Source organism: Amphiura filiformis, chromosome 12, assembly GCF_039555335.1.
Source record: "Amphiura filiformis chromosome 12, Afil_fr2py, whole genome shotgun sequence".
NCBI lineage: Eukaryota > Metazoa > Echinodermata > Ophiuroidea > Amphilepidida > Amphiuridae > Amphiura > Amphiura filiformis.
Genome location: NC_092639.1, coordinates 30,322,211 through 30,348,101, shown reverse-complemented (window position 1 = coordinate 30,348,101; position 25,891 = coordinate 30,322,211). Strand labels below are relative to the sequence as shown.

General features: G+C 37.3%; 2 protein-coding genes across 3 annotated transcripts in view; one reads left to right on the top strand and one right to left on the bottom strand.

Annotated features, from left to right (window-relative positions):
* Positions 1 to 1,728: 1,728 nt before the first annotated feature.
* On the bottom strand, positions 1,729 to 10,093 carry LOC140166054 (NACHT and WD repeat domain-containing protein 2-like). The gene is given in 5 exon segments (XM_072189432.1): positions 1,729 to 4,092; positions 4,581 to 7,319; positions 8,292 to 8,640; positions 9,293 to 9,498; positions 9,953 to 10,093. Coding segments are annotated over 5 exon segments (5,241 nt in total). The 5' UTR covers positions 10,056 to 10,093; the 3' UTR covers positions 1,729 to 2,248.
* Positions 10,094 to 15,359: 5,266 nt separating this feature from the next.
* Positions 15,360 to 25,891, top strand: part of LOC140166053 (carbohydrate sulfotransferase 10-like) — a 32,395-nt gene continuing 21,863 nt past the window's right edge. The window contains exons 1-3 of one of the 2 annotated variants that reach the window (XM_072189430.1): positions 15,405 to 15,754; positions 24,203 to 24,423; positions 25,818 to 25,863. In XM_072189430.1, coding sequence (XP_072045531.1) covers positions 24,248 to 24,423; positions 25,818 to 25,863 — 222 coding nt within the window. In that variant the 5' untranslated portion in view covers positions 15,405 to 15,754; positions 24,203 to 24,247. Of the gene's footprint in view, positions 15,755 to 24,202; positions 24,424 to 25,817; positions 25,864 to 25,891 lie in introns of both variants that reach the window. The other variant, XM_072189431.1, reaches the window with a different exon arrangement.

The following is a 25,891-nucleotide window of genomic DNA, read 5'->3' as shown; positions in this document are numbered from 1 at the left end:
CATTTATGCATTGAATTTTAGCAAAATATTGGCAAAAATTACATATTAATGAGCACTTTCAAGTCATATTAGCTCATTAACTGTATTGATTATTGATAAAAACAATACAATACAAAGAAATTTAAAATGCATGTATTGTGAAAACCGTATGTCCGATTAGCTCCAAACAAAAGGCATATTGATCAGTGTTCTCTGCCCTACTCAATTAATATGTTTAAAACATGAACAGAGCACTTCCAAAATGCCTCCAATACCACCTTAAAAGCCTAATGTAGTCGTTCAAGAATCGAGGTTAGTAGGTCACTTAGCCTATTGTCGTCTTTGTCTAAAGCTGCTGAACAATTCCGTTTTTGGTCATGGGTTCCATTGTACATGCACATTTTGCACGGAGCGGAGAAGGGTAGCATAATTTAACATCAATTTCAAGTTAGATCCAACAAACACACAATGAATTCAGTTTGGTCCAACAAATCCAGCTACAAACTGTGCAGCCCACCATAAATCATTTATTTATAATATATACTGCTACATTTATATGTGAATACATAACCGTAGGACAATATAATAATGTCACATCTTTGTTAACATTTTAATATGCATGTTTTGATCACACACCTGGTCACACTGAGAGACCAAGTTGCCAGCGTCGACTCAAAGTTGTGTATATTTTTTCTTTTCAGAACCATCTGATGCATCCGACAGGTTTCCATCAGTTAATTTCTCCTGGTTTTCCTGAAATGTCTCCTCATTTTCCAATATAGATCTAGAAGCATGATGCCTAGGATATGATTTATGAGTGGATCGTAGCGGTGGATCTACGTACTCTTCTGGTTTTGATTTAGTCCTTACACCACCTATATTCCGATGTCCAGGTCTGCCTTTCTTTCCTTTTAAGGAATCCAGTTTGCCAAACTTTGTTTTTCCATGTGATCTAAATCGCGATACATCCGATCGACAGCTGCTGCACAGGTCTTGGGTTTCCGAATTCGGAGGGCTATCTGACACATCAATTCCAAAACATGCTGCAAAATCTACCTCGTAGTTGTCTCTTTTGTACCAACGGCCTTTCCGTTGGGTACCACATATGCAGCACAATTCCCTCGTTATTATGGATGTCATATCGTTGTGAAAAAGGGTAAATATTTGCAAAAGGTAAATATTTTTGTAGGAATACACAAAGCAGTGAAAACCCACCCCGCGAAACATTAAAGAACGACCCCGTGACCTTTAAGCTGTCTGCTACGGAAATAATCAAAAGGCATGCGCGTAGATATTTTACGAGGGCGGTATACTATGCAGTTATACTACCAGATAGGTACGGAACCAAATTAACCACCTCATTTTCATGTTTGGCTAGTGACACAAGGTTTATCTGTATCTATCTGTAGGGATACTATTTATACAACACTTTTGCAATTTTATTCTTGGTCTTGACGTAGGTGTTGAAGTACTGCTGCTTTGAAGCTAGCTGGATCATTATTTGGAGGATTGAGTATGGTTAAATAATAGTCTAGTTTAGCGGTTTCAATGTTACTCTGTTCGTTCACGTTTGTGATAATACTTGTGGGAACTTGAGTATACTACAACTTTGACTCACTTAAGGGTCTGTATGACTTTATGATTTCCCCTATTGAAGGTTATTGAGAACGACCAACTGAGAACGATCTGAGAACTGAGAACTCGGACATCTTATTCTTAGTCTCTGAGAAGATCCTGAGAGGCTGAGATTAGATATGTAATCCGATTAGGAACTTCCTATCTCTTGATCCAGACAGTGATTATGCACTTAAATTCGCCATCACTCCATTGTTACACATTTTGATGTGGCTCAGGTATTCTGATTCATTTTCTTCTATATGTCTATTGCCTGACTTGGACATCAATTAGCATGATTATAATAGATCATAGAGACTGTGGACAAGTTGCTGGGTTGAACCGAATTAATGAGCACTCTCAACAGTCCCGTTTCCCTTTCAATGAGCTGATCTGCTAAAATGCTTTGCGTGGCGGCAAAGTCAAACAGCATGATCATGCTAGAGCAAGTTTTTCAAGCTGTGTTACATCATGTATCCTCTCATCATTCGAACTCCCAAAGCTACAAGGCATACTGTATCAATGATCTTTCACGAAATGAAGAAACTGTTTTGTAAAATAATGTCACGTTAACTTTGATCTCAACCCTCTCAAATGATAGAACCATGTGCCAATATATAGGTCCGAATGAGTTGTTCGTATCTGTCCTATATAATTAAACTAGAAAACATAGTGAGCTCTTCGGTTTTTGCTTCGGATTGCCAGCTTTGGTTTCGTCCTTTCTTTTTGGTGACCTGTTATTCCCTTGATGTATGACATTATCCGAGGCATCATCAACGGGAGCAGCCTTTGGATAATCACGATAACCATGACGACTGTCATCTTTATTTACGGTAGCTAATTTGGGATCATCCACCCGAAGTATGACGATTCTTCCATCTTCCAAGCCAACCACAACATGGTTGCTTAAACTTGAAAACCGCATATAGCGAATGGTGGAATATGTATTATACTTCATCACTCGGCTTCCATTTACAACTAGCCATACCATGATGTACAGATCCTTCTCTGCTGTTGTAAAGAGGTACTTCCCATCTGAGCTGAACATCATCGTCGAAATATCTGATTCGTGACCCTTCAAAGAATGCAGAATTTCTTTCGTTTCTTCACTCCAAAGAAACGCCTCGCCGTCAACTGCTCCAGATGCAATTGTTTGGTTATCCGGACTGAAACAAACCGAAAGAACCCGACCAGAATGTCCTTTCAGTGTAGCGATGTGACTTTGCGAGGTCAGGTGCCAAAGATCCAGATCTTTATCGCTGCATCCACAAATCAACTTTGTGTGATCCGAAGAGACTGCATAATCAAGAACGCGGTCTCCGTGACTAAACTCTTGCACCAATCCAGTGTACGCGTTAATCATTTGCATGACTTTCGTCTTGCCAGTACTGTCATACATTTGTTGTCGGTACTGATTCAGGAAGTTGCCGTTTGGAAGCATAGTAATACCAGTCGACCGAAGCTGGATCTTTGATATTGTTTCACCTGTCGACAGATCATAGATGCGAATGCTGAATTCTGGTTGGCCAATACCTGCGACTAGTCGTTGATCATCAGGCGTCAGGACAAAATGCGTAGGTTGGACGAAGCGCTCTTTGAAAGTATTCAGCAGCTTGAACTCAGGAAGTTGTAGAACGAACCATTGGTAACCTGCTGCCCCAACTAAACGTATATCATCGCTTGTAATTACAACTTCGTAGCAACTCTTGTCGTTGGGTATTGGATGTGATCTTAAGAGCTTTCCCATCTTAATGTCCCAAACTTTGAACTCATTGCATTGATAAGCTGTTGTGATAGCTTCATCCTTGTGGTGTAGTAGTGTAATGGTGCTCACCGAATTATCGTGTTTGTCGATGTGAGCCGTTCGGGCTTCCTTTCCGATCTTTGTTATGTCCCAAACACGAACGTTCTTGTCTTCCGATGCTGTCAGTACTCTAGACCCATCAAGAGGCATAGCTAATTTATCTACTGTAGTGATATGCGGTAGCTTGGTCACTAAATTCAAAGTATCAGCCGCGAAAACAAATGCGGTCTCTTGTCGAGTAGCTGCGATGATGTATTTGTCATCTGGAGTTACAAGGAGGTCGACGATTTGTTTGGCATCTTCATCACATTCAACCTTCTTGATCATCTTCTGCTCAAAATCACCTACTCCCAATCCAAATAGTTTGATCTCACCAGATACGTTCCCGGTGATAAGTCTCGTGTTGTCAGAAGTAAAGTTGGAGTACGTAACAGTGGAACTCGATTCTGGGTCTTCTATGTCAAAGAGATACTTCCCATCATGCCTATGGATTGAACAGTCGGAACCATGGACAGCGAGGTAGTTGTTGTCACCCGATATCTGTAACACCCAGATGGGGAATTCCTTGTGATCGTCTACTCTTCGGATTGCTTCCCCTGTAACAAAATCCCAGAAGATCATGGTGTGGTCTTGCGAGTAAGATATTGCTACTTGGCGATCGTTCTCTTCAATTGGTAGTACACCTTTGATCTCTTCTATATATTACAAAAGAGAGAGAAAAGCGAGAAAGGCAAACATTTAATAAAACATACACCTGTATCGTTCATCATCCTGTTGCATTGATCATGTTGATACGTGATACAGCTTTCGCGAAGATATGTAATAAAGCTATGTATGTAGTATAGATGTAGTCTCTGTACTGCAATGGAACTTGCGAATCCAAACACAATCTCCTTATTTCTGAAAGCAGCTGATCAACATATGTCACGGCACCAATAACATCAGAAAAGAAGACAAATATTAAACCACAATGCTACCACTTTTAAGCCTGCATTATGGTATACTATTGAATATTAGGTTATTTTCTAAAAGAAACGACATTAAGAAATAACGTTCAGTATATAAAACACCGACTGGCTTTTGATAAAATCATCTCCTTTCACCTGTCTCTTCTAGTAACATGAGTAATATGTACATATTGTACTGTTATTGTATCATTTCTAACAAATAAGATCAAACTTACCGTCATGACCCAGCATCCAGTGAAGTATGTCCCCGGACTCCACACTCCACACAACCACGACGTGTTGATCTTCTTCTTCTTCCTCTTCCTCCTCGTCTTCTTCTGGCGGAGTTTCTTCATCCTCTGATGACTCTTCTGCGTCACTGTATTTAGCTAATTTTAATTTCAGTTTCTTCCCTTTCAATCCTCTTCTACGAATCTCTCCAACATCATCCTCGTAATCCGTATCTTCATTGTCAGAATTGTCACCCGTCTCAAATCCAGAAACAGCATAGTGGCCATCACGACTCAAAGCAACATTACATTGATTTTTTCCAGTATGTCCTTTAAGTCGATGAATCTGATCACCTGTTTCCAAATTCCAGACGCATATTTTCCCTGACTTCATGTACTCCCCGATGTTTGAGGATGTCATAACTTGTTGATCGTCTGACGTGATCTCTATCCCGTAGACTGCTTCACGATGGCCTTCAAGAGTATGAAGCAATGTGCCATTGTCGAGAGTCCATACCCTTGCAGTGTTGTCTTTGGAACCAGTAACCACTAATCGGCTATCACGACTTACTTGTACAGCTACCACCGCATCAGTGTGGCCTTCTAGAGACGTTGATAGGAGTCCACCTGGGGGCTGAAGGCACGTGTTAACGGGTGTCAATGGATATATTTCGGCACATGTTACTTTCGCTCTCTCTACCAATACTTTGATGTTTGGGTACTTCTCCACCAACCCTATTAAGCGCCCTATAAGTTCAGGTGCCAATTGGTTAGGATCTTTGGAGATCGTAGACGCCGCAAGGCGAAGAGAATCGCCAACGTAATCTGTCTCCTCATCGACATGCATTTCCTCGACTCTTTCGAAATCATTCATCACTTCCTGAATAGACAGTGCCTTCAGCTTGCTGGATAGGAAGTCAAAATTGCACAAAACCTGTGACTTAAGTGCGGAAAAATCTTCAGCTTCTGTCAGGTGAAAAGGAAGTTGAGTTAACTTCCTGAGATTGTAGCGGATGTTATCTTTATTATCCGTATTTTGGAATACCAGTGGCTGCGCCGCTACCATTCGGTCTTCCTCTGCTTCAGCAGGTACTTCGAACATCTGGACTTGACGTTCTGAATATCTGCAAGGTTTCTGTTGACCTTCTGACCATTTTCCTTGGAAGTACTCTGCACACTTGATGTGCAAAGATGTTTTGACCGCTGCGTCACTGAGATATCGTTTTCTTGCCGTTTCAATAAACTGCCTATGGTACCAGTATATCACGTTAACGCCGTCTGCTTCTCGTTCTACCAAGTAGCTGCTGATGTCAGCTCTTGCTCGTGTCCAAAGAGATGGCGGTATGCGACGAACAGGTGGTAGCCAAAACTGGTAAACATCATTCAACACATCATCATCCAGAGATAAGAGATCCTCAAGTTCTGACTCAGCAAGGCCATTCGGTGATAGCGTGATGTATGCTAGGGCACGTGATATCAACATCTTTCCGTGATAATCCTCAAGACGATCAAATATCAATGAGATCATATCAACAATAGATGGATGAAGGATGCACTGTTGAAGATCACGGTATGAGTGCCACCTTAAGACTTCATCATAGATCAACTTCAGAAACAAAGGAAGACTACATTCCTTAACTACTTGTTGAACCAGCTCTCGCTGCTGGATAGTCATGGCTTTTTTCACTGATGTTAGCCACGTATTGATCACGGTAGCGCTTTTCTCAGGGGAGAACGGTAGTACTTCAACTATCTTAGATGCCTCTGGTAGGAGAGATTTCAGAGAGTCTAGAATACCGTGTTATTTTGGTAATGTTGAAACTATCAGAGCCACGTACCTGGGAAGTGTCTTTGGTATCCACGCCATTCGATGAGCACCATTTTCAGACGAAAGCTGGTCAAGAGAGTCCAGAAAAATCACTAGTGGTTTATCCTTTGAAGCAAGGTGCAAACTTTTTGCAAAAGTCGTAACAAGTTTCAAGTAGTCTTCGGGAATATCGTCAGGATTCTCGCCTCCGTATACTTCATGTATTTGCTGACATAGTGATCGCAGAACTCGACGAATAGAAGCGCTAGATGGGCTGGTTCCTAAGAAGCGTACAATAGTGGTAGAATTTTGGTTATTCAACCAGTGTGATGAAACGAGGGAAGTGCATTTGGCCAAGATCGATGTCTTTCCTGACCCCGATTCACCACAAAGAATTAACGGTGACCCCTTTCCTTTTCCTCCAGTCTGCTTTCCTTCAGTCTGCCTTTCTATATACTCTTTGACTTGCTGTAGTAGATCTTCACGTCCTTGAAATCCCTCACATTTTGTCTTGCAGAAAGACAAATGCTGAAGAATCTCGTTATGCAATGGATTTTCTATTTGTTCTTCCTTTTCCTTAGATACAGCGGCATCGATCAAAGAAACAATCTTCTTGTAGAATGTGTCTAAAAATCCAGCGATGTAATCATTGTGATCGGGTATGTTGCTATCTATTCCATCCTGTTTCCATTCTGCAAGTGTACTGGCAATGATGTTATTTTGGTTCAGCGCTTGTGGAAGTCTTTCATCTCGCAGGTTATCAAGAAGCTCTTGAGCTTCTGTTTCGATTTCTCCATCTTTCATGTCAATAAAATTTCGAGCGGATCTTGTGGCAGTGTTGCTTTTCAAGTCATCAAATTTCCTGGTGAAACACACACAATGGTCTTCTCTGTTACCAGGTGCTTCCAGAATTCCACGAGTGATTTCGTCATGAGTAACTGGAAAATGAATAATATTTGACAAAAATAATAATCCTCCTATAGTCACATCAGAATTTCTTTTAAATTAGGGTCCTTTCACAAATGTCTTCAACGAAGCGCCACCTATCAGGTAGTTGGACAAATAATTCCACTACAGTCACACTATAATGCCTTTTTGGATTCTGGTACTTGCACTAATAATCGAACAACGTTTTTGCACAGAGAGGGCGCTTTGAAACAGCCAGACGGTGCTCGTCGCATTTACAAACTAATTATTCAAGTGCGTCACAGTCCCGTTGCATGGTCCATCATTCAAGTGCGTCCATGTCGAAACAGGACATGGATGCACTTGCATAGGTCTTTGTTTTTATATCGGCACAGTCAGCGTAGGCGTAGTTGAAAATTCACAGTATAATAATTAAACACAATGCATGATGAAACACAGTGCATGAATGCCTCGTAATAATTTTGTAATTAAATTAATACTTAAATTTGATGATATTTATTTATCTAAAGAGTTCCTATCCATCAGGATTTGGTGACGCTTGCTGGTCTTGGTATGTCGTGCCCATGAGTCACGTGCGTATTTATAAATACGTATTTATAAATATAGTCGAAGCATACTGATCACCGTAACAACTATTTGTTTCTTTTTCTTTTTCTTTATTTATTTATTTATACATTGCAACTGACGAGTGTGGATGGGTGAAACCATCCATACGAAACAAATTTGTATTACGATGTGGTAATTTCACTAATAATAATATATTTCGCTCCTATATTTTATAGTTGAGCACTTTATCTAGTGAGGGTTTCACTATAATTTCTTACTATTTATTTATTTATTTATTTATTTATTTATTTATTTATTTATTTATTTATTTATTGATTGATTGATTGATTGATTGATTGATTGATTGATTGATTGATTGATTGATTGATTGATTTTATTTTATTTTATTTTTTTTTGGTGTTTTTGACAGTTCTCACCTGAAATAATGTATTTCCTTGCTTGTTCATTGCTCATACTCCCCTGCGCATTACATGCTTTTGCTGCAAATTTCAGATGCGACTGGATAGTCTCAAATATCACCCACCACTTTCCTTGATCGGCTTTCATATTCTTCACATCATCTTGCCTGTTAAAATAAGGGAGCTTGGAAGAGATGGGCTGAAGTACGTAGACTGGTGGAATACAGTTTTCATCGCGAAGAAACCATTCGTCCAGTACGTCAATAGATTTGGAATTTGCAACCAATGTATCGCGAAGGAGCGTAAAATCGGATGCAGGAATTTTAGGCGGGAATGGTCGGTATCCGTATTTTTGGCAAAGAAACGTCTGTGAGATTGAGTGAAAAGAAAAATTAGAAATATAGCAAATGGTATCATCTTCATGGTAAAATTATCTTTTGAAAAAAAAAATTCATGCCTAAAAACTGGTGTCGATCCAGTTTGACCGCTTTGACAAATGAATAGTTTTAATTGAGATAAAAACGTGCAAATTGTTGTGTGTTAATTTAAGCTTTTAAATTTAAGTTAATTTAAGTTTCAGCCATTACAGCCTGTTTTACTCACAGATATAAGCCTGGCATAGATAATACCTAGATAGTTAAAGGACCAATCACAGGACGATCTAGCTGGAGGAATGACTGCTATATGCATATTAGAAGATTGATGTTTATGTCCGTGACGTCATTTTTTGTCAAGATTATTTGTGCCGAAAAATGACGAAAATGAACATTTTCACTTTTCTTTCCATTTCTGTTCTAAATCTTGTTTACTTTATAGTTTCACTATGGACCACAATAGCTTCATCCCAATGGCATAGTCCAATAACCTCAATTACATAATCATAGTGCAAAATTTGACTTCAAGTTGCAGAATATGAGTTTTTGTACCCAAATCTTCAGTATCTTCAAAGGTCATTCAATGAATGTACAAATGTATTGGGGTTTAAGAACTGTGCCCTTGATACATGAGCATGTTCTTACCACAAAATTCGGTCCTACAGAAAGCCTTTGACAAGCGGCGATCTCTTTCATGCATAGTTCTGAGGTCATGTGATCATCTGTAGCCTCGTCCCTCACACCCCATCGCATGTCAATAACCTGAAACTCAAGTCCGTGTTTTGATTTGCAATAGTCTTTGAGACGAGGATATATTTCGCGCATAAGGGCGTTCCGTTCAACAGAGGTATCTGAAACGAAATCAAGAAGATATTTTAATATCTTAAAAATATAAACAGGTTCATTTTTGTAGGATTGTAGATTAAATAATTCAAACATTTCATTGGATTTGCCTAGCAAAATGTTTGAATTATCTTAAAAATACTAAGAAGGATGAGCTGGAACAATCCCTATTCCCGATTTCAGAAAAATAAAGCACTAATTGTTTGAGATTAAAAAACATATTATCATACTTTGCCAAAATAAATATAACTAAATCCTAATCCTTTATAATAGTTCTAACAAATTTTAATATTTGGTCAATTTTCGAAAATAAGGACCAAAACATGCATCTTTCGAATGTCAATTTAGTTATACATTTACAAACGCATACACACTTTTGAAGCACGCACAACTCACACATTTTTGCTTGGCTTTGTCAGATTCAACATCATTGCTCACAACCACAGTGGCTCACAACCTTACCTGTAAAAGTTGAGCTGGTAAATATGCGCACCAATTGTGAACGCTGGACTGGTAATTCCTTCCCTAGCTGTCCTCGTAGTATTATGTTTATACGATCATCCATTTTGTAGTTACCCGTATCTTGGCGCGAAAGACGGGTTCAGAAATAGTGGATATACAGCAATGGCGATGTATATTATAAGCTTAAACTGTCCGTAGTTCACATCTTATTCTGCCTGTTGCACCACGATGCTGAAGCATAACACATGTAAAATACCCTGCATGAAGAACACACGAAGAACAAATGGTTGTTGATGTATAATATAAGTGAAACATCTCTTCTCTTTACAATAGATCAACCACTATTTGCGCATTGTCTTGCACATTAATCAAATGAATTTATATATCTCTTTTCGTGGTGATAGCATCTTTTACACTGTTTGCAATACAGAGATAGCTTATTTATCCGTGTAGAGCTGTGGATGTGAAATGTGGGTTACATTTTGTTTACTATAGCAACGGATAAAAGCAGGTCGCTAGAATCAATAACACGCCATGAACATGGCTGTGTATACAAAAGGCAGCCAATCCCGGCAGCCAATGCAGCTCACGTGCTTCTGTGCGCATTTAGTTAACAGTTGAAGAAATTATTAACAAATATTATTAATAAATAATTAGTTTATTAGAAATTAAGCCTGTTTTTGTGTGTTTTGTTTCGCTCCAAACATGTGAACTAGAGCTCGAGCTAGTAAGTATCGTTCAATACGTTCAAAAATTTGATTGATCCTGAACATATTGAGTCATGCATTCTCTGCAGATAATTTTGAAGTTAGTTCTCAGACCCTTCTTCAAATAAACCTGAGAAAAATGTTGCTTGAAATTCATTTAAACATTTCTATTATAATAAGAAGAGCAACTTTAATCTCTCATGATTCAGGACCCAGGATTTGGAAAACCAGCACTTATAGTGTCTGATGTAACATACACCTAGGCTTTGGAAGCATCCAAGAATTTGGAAAATCAACACAAGTCTCTGATGTTACATACTGAGCATCCAGGCTTTGGAGAATCAACACTAGTCTCTGACTTACATTGAGCACACAGGATTTGGAAAATCAACACTAGTCTCTGACTTACATTGAGCACCCAGGCTTTGGAAAATCAACACTAGTCTCTGATGTTACATAATTGAGCACCCAGGCTTTGGAAAATCAACACCAGCCTCTGACTTACATTGAGCACCAGGCTTTGGAAAATCAACACTAGTCTCTGATGTTACATAATTGAGCACCCAGGCTTTGGAAAATCAACACTAGTCTCTGACTTACATTGAGCACCCAGGTTTTGGAAAATCAACACTAGTCTCTGATGTTACATATTGAGCATCCAGCCTTTGGAAAATCAACACTAGTCTGTGACTTACATTGAGCACCCAGGTTTTGGTAAATCAACACTAGTCTCTGACTTACATTGAGCACCAGGCTTTGGAAAATCAACACTATAGTCTCTGATGTTACATATTGAGCATCCAGCCTTTGAAAAATAAACACTAGTCTGTGACTTACATTGAGCACCCAGGTTTTGGAAAATCAACACTAGTCTCTGACTTTAATTGAGCACCAGGCTTTGGAAAATCAACACTAGTCTCTGACTTTAATTGAGCACCAGGCTTTGGAAAATGAACACTAGTCTCTGACTTTAATTGAGCACCAGGCTTTGGAAAATCAACACTAGTCTCTGACTTTAATTGAGCACCAGGCTTTGGAAAATCAACACTAGTCTCCGATGTTACATATTGAGCACCCAGGCTTTGGAAAATCAACACTAGTCTCCGATGTTACATATTGAGCACCCAGGCTTTGGAAAATCAACACTAGTCTCTGATGTTACATATTGAGCACCCAGCCTTTGGAAAATCAACACTAGTCTCTGATGTTACATATTGAGCACCCAGGCTTTGGAAAATTAGTCTCTGGTGTTATAAGCTAGCGCTATACGCATTAATGTTTTGATACCATAATAAGAGTACGCCGCTAGAATCACAAAATAGTCCTTTAGGTCACATACCACCAAAAACAACTCTATTGGATAATGTACATGTAGCAATAGGGCCGCAGAAAAAAAAAAAAAAAGCCTTTTCTTCAAACAACAGGAGAAACTCAGTTACTGAAGATAGCTTTGGTGGTTGAAACGAATACCATTCTCCAGTTATGCTGATTTGGGGAAATAATATATGTTCACCATGTTTTTTCGCGACTGGACCTGGAAGACTACCGATAATTTGGGCTCTGATATCGCTGTGCCAAGTCCCAGTAGAGTAAACCAGTACAGTAAAAAAACGTTTTAATTTTTTAAAAATTTTTCTCTATCCGTCCTTGCTGTTATATTCTGAAAGGAGGAGTATCGCACCTTATAATTAAACCAAATTTAGTCACATTTATGCCAGTGTACTTTTTAATTTGATTTTAGGAAATAGGCCAGATAGAGCTGAACCAGATTTGCTAATTGGTGGTGTGAGTTCTAATAGATAGGCTTATGTATATATTCATATTAAAAATACTTCCATGCAGGTAAAATTCAATCTTACAAATTACATCGCGTTTTATATATTTTACTGTATCTTATTTATTATTCATATGCCAGGTATTTTACATGCTTTCTACCGAATTTTATAGACATTTACGGTAGACTAATGCTGGCGTTCTATGTCAAAGTATAATGACATTATCATCAAATCTAAAGGATACATACCTCTTCGTTATTTAAAAAACTAGAACATGTAGAATATATAAAAATCTATTGCTTTTTTTTTTAATCAACTTCCTGCAGGCAAACGTTCTCATTTTTACCTTTTTTTTTTATAAGTGATATAAGTAGGTGTGCCAAAGTATAGTCATATTAAAAAAATAAAACGGAGTCATATGATTTGGCAGCAAATTTGCAGAAAGGTGCCTATTGACAGGTAAATGCCTCCAGGTAAAATTAGGGCACGGTGGTGCATGCGGTACGGGCTCTGCCTTGCAATCGGTGGATAGTGAGTTCGAGTCCAGGCGGTGCCATTGTGTTGTGCTCTTGGGCAAGGCACTTTATAACTTACTTGCTTCTCTCAACCCAGGGGTGAAATGGGGAGCTGTTATGAATATTGTCCATTGAGAGCCGCCCAAAGGTATGAGCATGATTTGGGCATTGTGTGGCGGCTGACATATTCTAACGACAGCGGAATAAATGTAAAGCGCTTTGGTACATGTGCACATGTGAAAGGCGCTGTATAAATATAATAGGCCTACAAACATTTATTTTATTTTTATTATTTTAATGACGCGTGTCAATAATGTAAGCTCCCCTTTCGATTTATTGAAAAGTTTTAAAGTCACCTATGTTTTAATGACTCATAACATTATGATCGATATTTCATTCTTCATTGGAAGCCAAAATGCTGGTATATTACTTTTACCATTTATTTATTTATTTATTTATTTATTTATTTATTTATTTATTTATTTATTTATTTATTTATTTATTCACTTGCTGATTTATTTATTTATTTACATATTATAAATTATATATTTATTTATTCGTATATTTTTATATTTATCTATTTACTATTATCAATGTTAGTTGATTATTAATATACTAATTTATATTAATTAATTAATCAATTTATCTAATAAATAAATTAATTAATTGCGCATAATTAGTAACGTATTTATGCTGGGGGAGTGAATTCCAAGTTCAGGGGCGGACGTGCGGCGCGCTAAGCACCATGGGGCCCTGGCAAAAATGAAAGAGAAAAGTGCCCTCTGACCAAAGGGCAAAGGAAAAGAAAAGGGCAATGAGCCCTTTTCCATCAAAATTCACCCCGATCATGGGCCAAAATAGTGTAAAATACAACATTTTTGCGCGCGCACATTGTCACAACAAAGCCATTTTCATCTCGATCATGGGTAAAAATAGTGTCAAATTCAAAAATTGTGCTCGCTACGCGCGCACATCGTCCCAATAAAGCATTTTTTGAAGCTCGAAGACAGTCTCTCTAAAAACAAAAATTTCCAGAAAATGAATACGCATACTGCGCGCCGTATGTTTTTTCCAGAGAAGATCTTCTCTGGTTTTTCACTCACTGAAAATATTTAAACATGGGTGCATGTTTTGAGAAATTTCCAAAAAATCTTGAACATGAGTCTATGCATCTCGATGGCTATGTTTATTATTATTTTATATCATTTGTAAAGAAAAAAAATCAAAAGAGCACAAATTTCACCGTCAGAAACTAACACCCCACTGTAGTATTCCGTCGGTTTATCATGTTCATTCTTTAAAACAAAAGATTTTAATTATGAATTAACATCGTTAATTTGTTGCTATGATGCCACCGGGCTGGTCCTATAGGCCTACATGTATTTCCTGAAGTGACTTATTACTAATTTCAATAAATCCAATCCTCTTTATATTGATTCGCGAGGTTATAGATTAGGCCTGTGTCCATCTATCTTTTATAGTTTGGCCATATTTATATTGATTACATAATGTATACAATAGCCTCGCATTGCTTGCTCTATGAATCAGACTATTGGGGAATATCATGAATATGTACTCTATATGCTATTGATTCTTATTTGCTCCTATGCATGTAACATTTTTTTCAGAGAAGTGAGGATATTCTAAAAAAGAAGTTAATCAATAGGGAGCTATGATTTGCGATGAAGTGAAGTTGTGATGGCGTTTCATCTTTTTGGCCCAATAAAATTATATTAATGATTTAATTGGACAAATTTCCAGAACTTGCTCGTGGAATTCATGAGCTTTGACAGCCTAAGCCGATCAAATGACCGCATAGTGAGATTTCTAACGTACACACCCCCTGCAGAAGTTTTCACTACCATCTCAATTTGATATTTTTATGTTCCCGAAACGTCGGTTGTTTTGTCTTTTAAAAATAAATTTTGGATGTTGTTGTACATATTAAACAGTTTTTAACATTTATTTTCCTTAGTTATGTACACTACTTGAATCTTTTTAAGATCTATTCAAAGTTTCCTTACTGGTCAGTTGGTACTGTTTTTATATATATAGTTGGCTTTTTGGCATCTCAATTTTAGTTGCACAAATGTTCCAATCATTTTTTTTTTGCTAGCTTTTTCAAGTTTTAGTTCAATATTTATAAAATTCAGATGAATTTGAGACAATTTGGCTGTAAATGAAAAAAATTTTAATTATTTGTTTGGAATTCCAAAAACTGCCGCATTTTAGCATTTTAGTCCATGGGTTAATATTTTTTACCTTTTAAGTTGTCATCATCATCATCATCATCATCATCATCTCTATATTCATTTTTATTTACATCTTCATCATCATCATGACGATCGTGATGATGATAATCGAATCCAGAATAATCTTGAACTCCTCATCTAAACAACTCTACTCTTAACAACTCTACGACTCAACTGACTTCCAAGTCGCCGCTAATACTATATGCTCATGCCATTGGTCAGGCCTACTCATCACCTACATACGGCTATATCCATTTACATAACGTATTCCAGACTTTACCAATCACAAATACCGTTGAATACCAGAGAGATGTAATTACATCTTCTCTGCAAATGCCTAGACTAATTTAATAGTAAATCTATACATCGTGTAAACTGTACGAACTTTAGCTTCTGGCTACATCGATACAAACGGAGATGAAACAGATGACTCTCTTTCGAAATGTATTTTTGATGAGAAGAAGTTTTTCGAGGTTCGACAATTTGTTTTGATATTATTATCGGATATACTGCAGAATATACACTTCTTAATGGGAACGTTTGACGATATAACGTGAGTATAATTATTCTATCTGCTTAAATTAATTGACCCTATTATGTTTAAGTTACCGATTTGAGCAATGATGATAATGATGATCGGAGGACAAGGAGGAAGAACAGGAAGAGGAGAATACGTGAAAGACATTCATGTCATGTGATGGGTTAACCAGAGCTGTCTATGGGACATCTGCATGGCTGAGCCCGTATTAAAAAAAATACATGAGTAGTGTGATCAGTTCCTTCCTCCATCCAGTCCTCCATCTTCCCTACTTCCTTTATGTTACTAATGGTAATTTAATGACTCACTTACAAAATATTGTTGTCCATGTTCCATCCCACGCCACGCTTTTAGCATTATTAGCTGGGTTAATCCCTACCTGCATATTCAATTTGTCATACAAAATGTACAGGAAAATTACATTGTAAATGAGTTATTGATTTCAGAATTCTTGTTGACCGTTCTGCAAACACAGGGTATTGTGTTGTTACTGTTAATAGGCCGTCTTAAATAAATTTGGTGTCGGAAAAATTAGGGCCAAAGGTTTCTTGGCACCATTAGCATAACACTAACATTTATTTTTCTCATTATAATGCCCGGTTATAATGCTTCCAGTCCAACATTTTAAATTATTTACACCATGGGTCTGAGTCTACATGAGATGTTAAAAAAAAAAATTAAGACAAGCTAGAATTTATACATTCTAAGAAATAAAGGTTCTAAAAAGGTTCTAAAGTTGTCCTTTCAGGTTAGAGAACCAAAAATGGTTCCAAAACCATCGCAAATGGCCCCAAGAATGTGATACAGAACCGTTTTTGAACCTTTAAGGGTTCTCCAAAATTAAAGAACCTTCAAGAGGAAGGGTTCTCCTGAGTGGACAAAAAGGTTCTATTTAGAACCTTTATTTCTATAATATAGAGTGTATATCGTTACGTTACCAAGAAGTTCTTCCCAATTAAACGGACTGATAATAAACATCTACCAAAAAGTAATTATCCCACTTTATGACAATTATTCCAAAACGGTTGATTGTATGCCAAATGTGGGATATATGCATACAAAGTAGAATTTATTTCTGCGCATTATGATACCTCATTTGTTGGAATAGTCCCAATATTGATATCGCAGTATACATTTAAATGAAAGTAACCCGAGATTTGAAAAATGTAGCAAAATCCTATTGTCTTGTATTGAGTGTCCATGGATGGAAATGTTCTCATTGGATATAAAGTCTTCTTGTCGTGAATTTGGAGGTCAAAACATGTGATTATCAATATAAAAAAAAATCAGTGACGTAGATTTTTTTTGACATTGGGGGGATGGGGTTGGGAAAAAAGTTTTGAAGTATAAGTGAATCCAGCACCTTTTGGTGACAGATAAAGTTTATGGTACAAATGCGCGCGATGCGCGAGAAAAATTGTGCTATTTTGTAGCTAAACTGATTAAATATGGAGCAAAAGTGGAATAAATGCGTGTGAAGCGCGCGAAAATTTGCACTTTTTGGGCTAAAATGGGCAAATATAAGGTTAATTTGGTCAGAAACCCATTCAGGTGTCAACATTGGGGGATGATTGTATGGACCACCCCCCTGGCAAAATATTGGGGTGTAAATCCCCCCCCCCCGGATCTACATTGTACGCCTATGAAAAAATCATTATTTACATCAGTGGGTATTATTAAAAACGTGACATGTTCAATGTTTTGGGGACCGAGAAGATCAGAAGAAGCGGAAACCAATCTAACTTTACCACTGAAAGGACAAGTTGCAATTATTGTAGGACAATTAGGACCTTGTTGGTCAGAAAAAAATATTGAAATCTTCTTGTTACAATTCGAGATTACGTGAATTATAATCACTGATGTGAACAATGACAATTGTTATTGATTATCACATGTTTTATGATTTTACTGCAACTTTTAAATCTTGGGTTACCTTTATTTAAAAATAAACAATCAACTACAAGTACATTTATGAGCGAATTTTCTGAATTTCTCGAACTTGTTTCCTGTATTCCTGGATATGTAATGATATCGGGAGATTTTAATTTCCATGTTGATATTTTATCTGATCGTGAAGCTACAATGTTCTTGGATATTATTACATCCGCCTCCATGAAGCAACATATCACTTTCCCAACGCATCGAGATGGACATACCTTGGATTTAATTTTGACTCGTGAATCTGTTAACTTTGCGTCTGATTTTTCTCCTACTGGCTATCTACCTTCTGATCACGCTGCTGTCAAATGTTTACTAGATATTGGTAGACCTGATCCAGTGAAGATGGAAATAAAGATGCGCAAACTTCGTGATATAGACCTAGACGCCTTCCGTAGTGATATCTTAAACTCATCATTACATTTGTCACCTGCTTCGGATCTGGATCAATTAGTAACACAATATGATTCTGTTCTGTGTAATTTACAAGACAAACATGCCCTCTTATAACTCGGAAAATAACTTGTCGGCCGCACGCACCTTGGTATAATGAGGAGTTACGCAAAGTGAAACAACAAGTGCGTCGCTGTGAACGCCGCTGGCATTCTACTAAACTGGAAATTCATAGACAGATCTTCAAAGAAGAGTCTAATCGTTATCACCAACTTATTAAACACGCCAAGCGAGATTATCATGTTATGCAATTGGAAGGATGCGACTCTCGCCAGCTGTTTAAAAAGGTTGACAGTTTATGTACCCCTAAATCTACAAAGGTTCTACCTGCCGACACATCCAATGTTCCACTTGTTGACCGGTTCTCAAGTTACTTTGTTGACAAAATCAAGCATATCAGTGAGGAATTTAAGAACTTGCCTTCTACTACTGCTATTTCAACAGATATTTGTGAATCTACTACAGCCATCTTCTCTGGATTTAAACCTCTTTCTGAGGAAGATGTTAGGAACATCATCATGAAATCCCCCTCTTCGACATGTGGACTTGATCCAATACCGACTTGGCTCCTTAAAAAATGTCTCGATGAAATTGCTCCAATCATCACCAAAATTGTGAATTTATCACTCAACAATGGAAAATTTCCAGACGATTTAAAACATGCTCAAATTGTTCCTCTGATCAAGAAACCTGGTTTAGATCCGGAGACACTAAAAAACTACCGGCCTGTTGCAAATTTAAAGTTTCTTTCAAAGACAATCGAACGTGCATGTACTTCACAGATACAAAGTTACCTTCTTGAGAACAATTTAAATGGCAAAATGCAAAGTGCTTATAGATCTAATCACAGCACAGAGACTGCATTGTTACGTGTCTTCAATGACTTGTTACTTGCTGCAGATAAGGGCCAGGAGGCCGTTCTGATTCTTTTGGATTATTCAGCAGCATTTGACACTATTAATCACGACATTTTATTCCAACGTCTCTCTGATAAGTACGGCATAACTGGATCTGCTCTAAATTGGTTCCAGTCATATTTTACAAATCGTTCTCAGTCGATAGTTATTGATGTCAAGGAATCTTCTGTTCATGTTCTTGATGAGGGTGTACCTCAAGGTTCTGTTATTGGTCCTTTAGGTTTCACAATGTACTCATCCCCTTTGGAAAGCAAAATTGATGCTCACGGAATTAGTAGAATGATCTATGCAGATGACACACAGGTTTATGTTATTTTGAAAGATGATAAATCATCAGCTACAATTTCAGGATTGGAACTATGTGTTAGGGATATTAAAAACTGGTCTACTGCTAATCATCTAAAGTTAAATCAAGACAAAACTGAAGTTCTTCATATTACATCACGCTTCAGATCCAGTGATAGTATTCCAACTGTGTGTATCGGCGATGCTCAGATTGAACCATCTTTAAATGCGCGCAATCTTGGTGTTCTGTTTGAAAATGATCTAAACATGGCATCTCATATAAATAATATTTGTCGATCTGCCTCTCATGCTCTTTACAAAATTAGCAGAATTCGTCAATATCTTGATCAACATACTACAGAAAAACTTGTTCATGCCTTCGTAACGTGTCGTTTGGATAATAACAACGGTTTACTTTATGGTCTTCCTGATTCACAAATATCTAAGCTTCAACGCATTCAGAACTCAGCCGCCAGACTTGTAACACTTACAAAATCTCGTGATCATATATCTCCAATTCTCCGCGAACTACACTGGCTACCTATCAAATCCCGCATAACGTATAAGATTCTTCTTCTTACCTACAAATCTCTTCATGGACTTGCACCTCTTTATTTACAAGAACTTCTTCATGAATATAAGCCTACACGCAATCTTCGCTCTACTTCTCAATTTCTTCTTGTAACTCCACCAGTGTCAACTCAATCTTATGGTCAACGTTCATTTTCTTCTGTTGCAGCTGAGCTCTGGAACAATCTTCCTTACAATATTAAAATATCTAAGACTGTTGATCAATTCAAATGCTCTGTGAAAACATACTTGTTTAATGTTAAAATGTTTAATGCTTCATTTCTATATCATGCCTGTAACCATGGTTACATTTTAAACTTGTTGTTCTGTTGTTATTTGTATACAGTGTTTTTTATGTAGCGCTTTGAGACTTAATTGTGTATTGCGCTTTATAAGCATGGTTTTATTATTATTATTATTATTATTATTTATTTTCTCGGGAGTTTTTAATTTATATGCGCCATTTTTTTTAAATCAATGAAGACGGAAAACATGATGAAAAATCTATGTAAAAATTACATAGAACCCCGCTAAAGATTCCTGTTTCGTTACCTTTATTTTCTGAAATTAACTTTGCGGTTCTATGCAAACTTTTTGCATAAAGTATAAAAATACACCGTCTTTCCACATAGTCTCGGCCCCAGCCGGTTTGTGCTCCTTCGTCACTAAACAAACCGTCTGGCGACAACCCCGAAATGACGATCCGCTGATTGGTTAATGAATTTCCAAATAAAACTGTTTTCAATTGGCTATAGGACGTGACTTGTGTAAGTGACACTAAACAGCCTAGGCCCCTCACTGTTTGTAGATACCGCAAACGCAAAATATACGCTAGCTCATTGGCCACTGAGGTGCCAATCGTCTGATATCGCCTTTCATGTCAGGGACTCACAGCGCGTACTCCCGCGCGTACTCACGTACGTTGTGTGGATTTATGTAACCGCATAGCTGTCACTCAACCGTTGCATGCATTGAAGCCCGGCACTGATTGACAGCCAATTCTCAACCAGAAGATTTTCTTCTGACGATGATTAGCCAATCAGAGAAGACGTACTATAAGGTTGTCGCCAGACGGTTTGTTTAGTGACGAAGGAACACAAAGCGGCTGGGACCGAGACAACTTTCCACATAGCTCCTCGACTTTTCAATCGCAATCCAATCCTTAGTCTCGGGTCCAGACTGCATGGTCTGTTAGGACCGACAGAAACCGGATATGAAGGAGACTAGCCAATTCGTCACACAACCCCGACACATAGGATAACTCTATGATAAAGAAGATGAGAAAGTACAGTAGTAAATTACTCTTTTGTACATTTGTAATGACGTTGCAAACAGTTTTTATTCAACCAATAGGGGCCTACTCCTATTGTTGAAGGGACAAATAGCTATAGAATTCAGTACACGGAGAATTCAGTATGATTGCAGGTCATTGGCCTTTGGAAATCTGCCCCCAACTTTTCATTATAATTAATTTGAATCCTAAGGTTAGCAACTATTTTTAAATGTTGCGATTTGCAGTCCACAGCATCTTGCGAATTAATGGTAGTGAGCTTTGGCAAAAATTGCATTGATCATTTCGTAGCGAGTGTGTAGAAAAGAATTCAAATATCACAGATATGCTTTTGTAAAGTACATAACTCATTAACAACAATAAATCAAGGACGTTTTCAAAGCATTTGTAGAATGAACTTTAGCAAAACATCAAAATGGTTTTTTTTCAATAATATATATTGATAAAGATAATGAAAAACCAATTTTTGGCTGCTTCGACCAACAATACCTATGCTTTGAAAGGCGTTGGAAAATGTATCATTTTTCAGGAAATAACACTTATGTAGGCCTACATTTTGTAGGCTTTTTAGCCTGGCTTGAACATTTTGTTTGAGCCTGGTCCCATCAGGACCCAAGCGTGTTTCCACACGGAGCGACCGTTCAAACAAACAAACAAACAAACAAACAAACAAACAAACAGGCTATAATATTTCGACTTGTACACATCCATGCACAATATGGGGAGGGCAATCCGAATGTTTGGCACACCGCAAGGAGGTGGGACCCATTTTTTGGCAGATCATGCCGATGCCTATATTTATGGGGCTCCTTTTAAAGAAAACGCTTGGGGAAATAAACATCTTAAAATAAATAATTACCCCCTTAAATAATGGGCATGATTCAAAAAACGGGCTAATGTATTGCAAACCTGTAAAATGTGTTGGAAGCAGAATTTATTTCTGCGCATTTTGACACCTCATTTGATACGACAGCCCAGCAAACAATAAAACACCGGTCAATTTAATGTAGTGAGGTCCAAATTTGAAAGTTGCACTTCCTTCCATTTTACTGAATACAAATCAATAGAATTTACAGCAACTTTCAAATCTTGGGTTACATTGATTTTGTGTACGCTGTGGCGTCAATATTTAGACTAAATGAGGTGTCAAAATATGCAGAAATAAATTTTACTTCCAACGCCTTTTACAGATTTGTATTACAATAGCCAATTTTTGAATAATTGCCATTATTTAAAGGGGGTGGGGTAGGTAATGTTTTCGGATGGTTACGGGGATGTTTAGTACGGAAACGTTCAAATTAATGCGTGCAAAATGTCCTGTTCGCTACGCTCTCGCATACCATAAAAGGTTTTTAAATTGATGTTGTGCAGGCAAAAGGGCCAGGGGCATTAGCATACTATAAAGTAGGGATGTGTGTTGAAAGGGATGTAACCGAAATGTTGGCAATCTCAACTATCGAGCCTCTCTTTTTTTGCAAGTTTACATTCGAAAGTACTTACAAGTGACTTTACAAGCGATCGTCTGAACAAGCAAAGTTGATCTTGCTTGACATTCGACTCTTTCATGATATGCTGTATTCTGTAAAATACCCGTAGGCTTTTGATCTACATGTACATATCTATAACACTTTGTAAATTGATAGGAAATCAAGTTCAAATTTATTTCACCATCAAAGATTATAATAAATAAACAACAAAAGAAATTATTATGATGGTAGAGCAAAGCACGAAAAAACCCTGCGTGAAGTTAACAAAAAGACGCCTATAAAATCAGACAAAGACAAAGAGGTGCAAAACGCAGACTGACAGGACAACTGCAGACAGACAAAGACGCAAAGGCAAAAAACTACAAAATTGCATCATTATACTATAGAAAAATAAAAGAAAAAAAGTATAACGAGTACATACCACCAGAGAAGATGAGAATAGATTCTCATCTTCTTTGATACCACATATACCACACTACAAAAACAGAGTTTAGAAAATGCAGGCAAGAATGTGTTTGCTAAGAATAATGGATACCCGGAATGGATATCAGATGTTTAGAAATTGAACACCATCACTGACAAATGTTCAGAAATTTGACACATGATTTTAGCATCTAAATGTGTTTTCAAAGTGAAGGCAAAATTGTGTTTAGAAAAGTGTTCAATTTCTAAACACTGTTTTTTGCAGTGCATGTAGCCTATATCATAGATTATCCCTACCGTATTTTTTATCGGAGAGTTTTAATTGAAAAGTATAGGTGGAAACGGGGATGTGCGACATGAACATGATGAAGCCTGCGTCACAAATCTGGAAAACGGTTTCACACCCGGTTTCACAAAAGTTTTAATTTCGGCAAGTTTCCTTTCTCAGAAAATAGATGGCGTAGCTGTTACTAGCATTTAACAACATGTTTTCACACCATATTTTGCCGGAGAGTTGTTATTGCAAAGTATTGTGGAAACGGGGATGTGCCACAGAAAGAAGCCTGATTCACAAATCTGGAAAAAGGTTTCACAAAAGTATTAATTTCGGCAAGTTTTCTTTCTCAGAAAATAGATGGCGTTATTATTATGTTTATATGTTTTGCCTTCAAGAATTCTTTGTAGAAAAGTGAGAACTGTGATGTGCGACAGATTCGGGTAAACTGAGCTGAAAACGGGCTGTTTTTATGATATGTTTAGTTATGTATGGGAAGCAAATTTCATAATTCTGGTTTAAAAGAAGGGCGCTTTGACAGTTTGAAAACAAATGTAGTTATTACAATTATAACTGTTTTTTTAGCAAACACAATTCTTAATTTTCCCCGAATTTTAGCAAATTGTGCACCATTTTGAATAGAAATTATTTTGAAGTCCTGAACATTGGTATTTATTTTTCTGTCCCTTTTTTTTATCAAATTATCGTCAAATTTTCAAAATACCAGCAGCAAATCAAGGATCAAGAATCTCGGGGATTTTTTAGTTTTTCTGGCAACATTCAAATCTTGATCGTTCACAGAATATTCATTGCATTTTCCTCTAGGCATCGAAATTTCTGCCAGAAAAGGCACTGACTTTATCGTAGACCATGCCCTGCACTCGTCGTACACTCATAGCTGCCTTCTGCTGTTCTGTTGTGGTATTCGTTACCTATGCTGTCATTGTGGAACCACTGGTTTTTCCTGATGCACTCGACATGGTAGCTGTCTATTCATCTCACACGGGAGCTATTTTCAACCACGCTTGGACTGCAGTTAAGTCAAGGTATGAAAACGTAGTATAATATGTAATTCATGTATATAGGCTTACGTAGAGATAAACCTAATCAATATATTGTTTGTTTGTTTGCTTGTTTTGTTTAAACGGTCGCTTAAATAAATAAATAAATACAAATGCTGAGGTGTTTTTTTCAAAGCTGAATAAAGTTGTACATTTTAATTATACTTTTGCTTCTATTGAACAGATAGGGATATATTGAATTAGCATGCATTGCTAGCTGTTCACTACAACCTGTCTCAAAAAAAATTGTGCAAGTAAAAAGCGCCCTCTCTGGCAATTAGAAAATACCGTTGTGACATAATGCTTACATCAATGTCAAGGGCGTAGTCTTAGCTCTTAAATGCCGTTTGGTCTGTTCAATTTGCTTGTTTTATTCTCGAGATATGTTTAGTTACAGACGAAAGGGTAAAATCACAATTGTGCCACATTTACTAGGGAAGAGGGCTTTACATGTAACAGTGATAGCATCAAGTTTATCAAGAGTCCCTTCGGGAAATCAAAAGAATACATCAATTACACAAAACAAAATGTTTTTGACTGTTTTTAATGTTATATCATGATGCAGGACTGATGATTCTCTTTTTTCACTTAAAAGAGATTAAATGATAAATACGTATATCACATTCAGCTGTAAAAATATCATGGAAAATACTGTTCTCTTAGTCACTTAAGACCGTCACATTTTAAAATACATACAAAGATTGCGCACTTATACATGTTATAGGTTAATGAACGCGTATTACCTGTTTGGAGAGATATTAGACAAAATAACGCCCGCGTGCTGGTGTTGATGCGTCTAATTCATGCGCCTCGAAAGGGGGAGTGCATTAGACGCATCAACATCAGCTATCATTGATTTACACGTACAGCTCTCTTCCCTAATAAAAGTGGCACAATAATATTGTGATTTTACCCTTTCGTTGTTAAATAAACATATCTCAAAATTGGAACAAGCAAATTGAACAGAACAAACGGCATTTGAGAGCTAAGACTGCGCCCGTGACGTTGATGTACGCATTATGTCACAACATTATTTTCCAATTGCCAAAGAGGGCGCTTTTCAGTTGCACAATTTTTTTTGAGACAGGCTGTAGAAGCATCAGTAATTAAAATGTACAACTTTATCCAGCTTTGAAAAAAAACCACCTTAGCATTTTTAACTTTATTTTTTTCTTTAGCAGCAGTGTTTCTCCGGTTCCAACCTTGAATAACAAGTAATTTAGGGTCTATAACTTCTCCATCTGAATAGTTTCCCTTGTCAAATCTGACAAGTGTCTGTTCAAAAATGAGTAGATCGTTTTAAGAGTGTATGGCGGGAATCATACCCACAGCACAAAAATTACTTGTTTTAACAAGTAACGTTTTTGTTCTATTCACAGATATAACTTGCCAAGGGATCTTGTAGTGGATAAACGGGAGTATCAGGTAAGAAACGATGAATTTTACAGGTTTC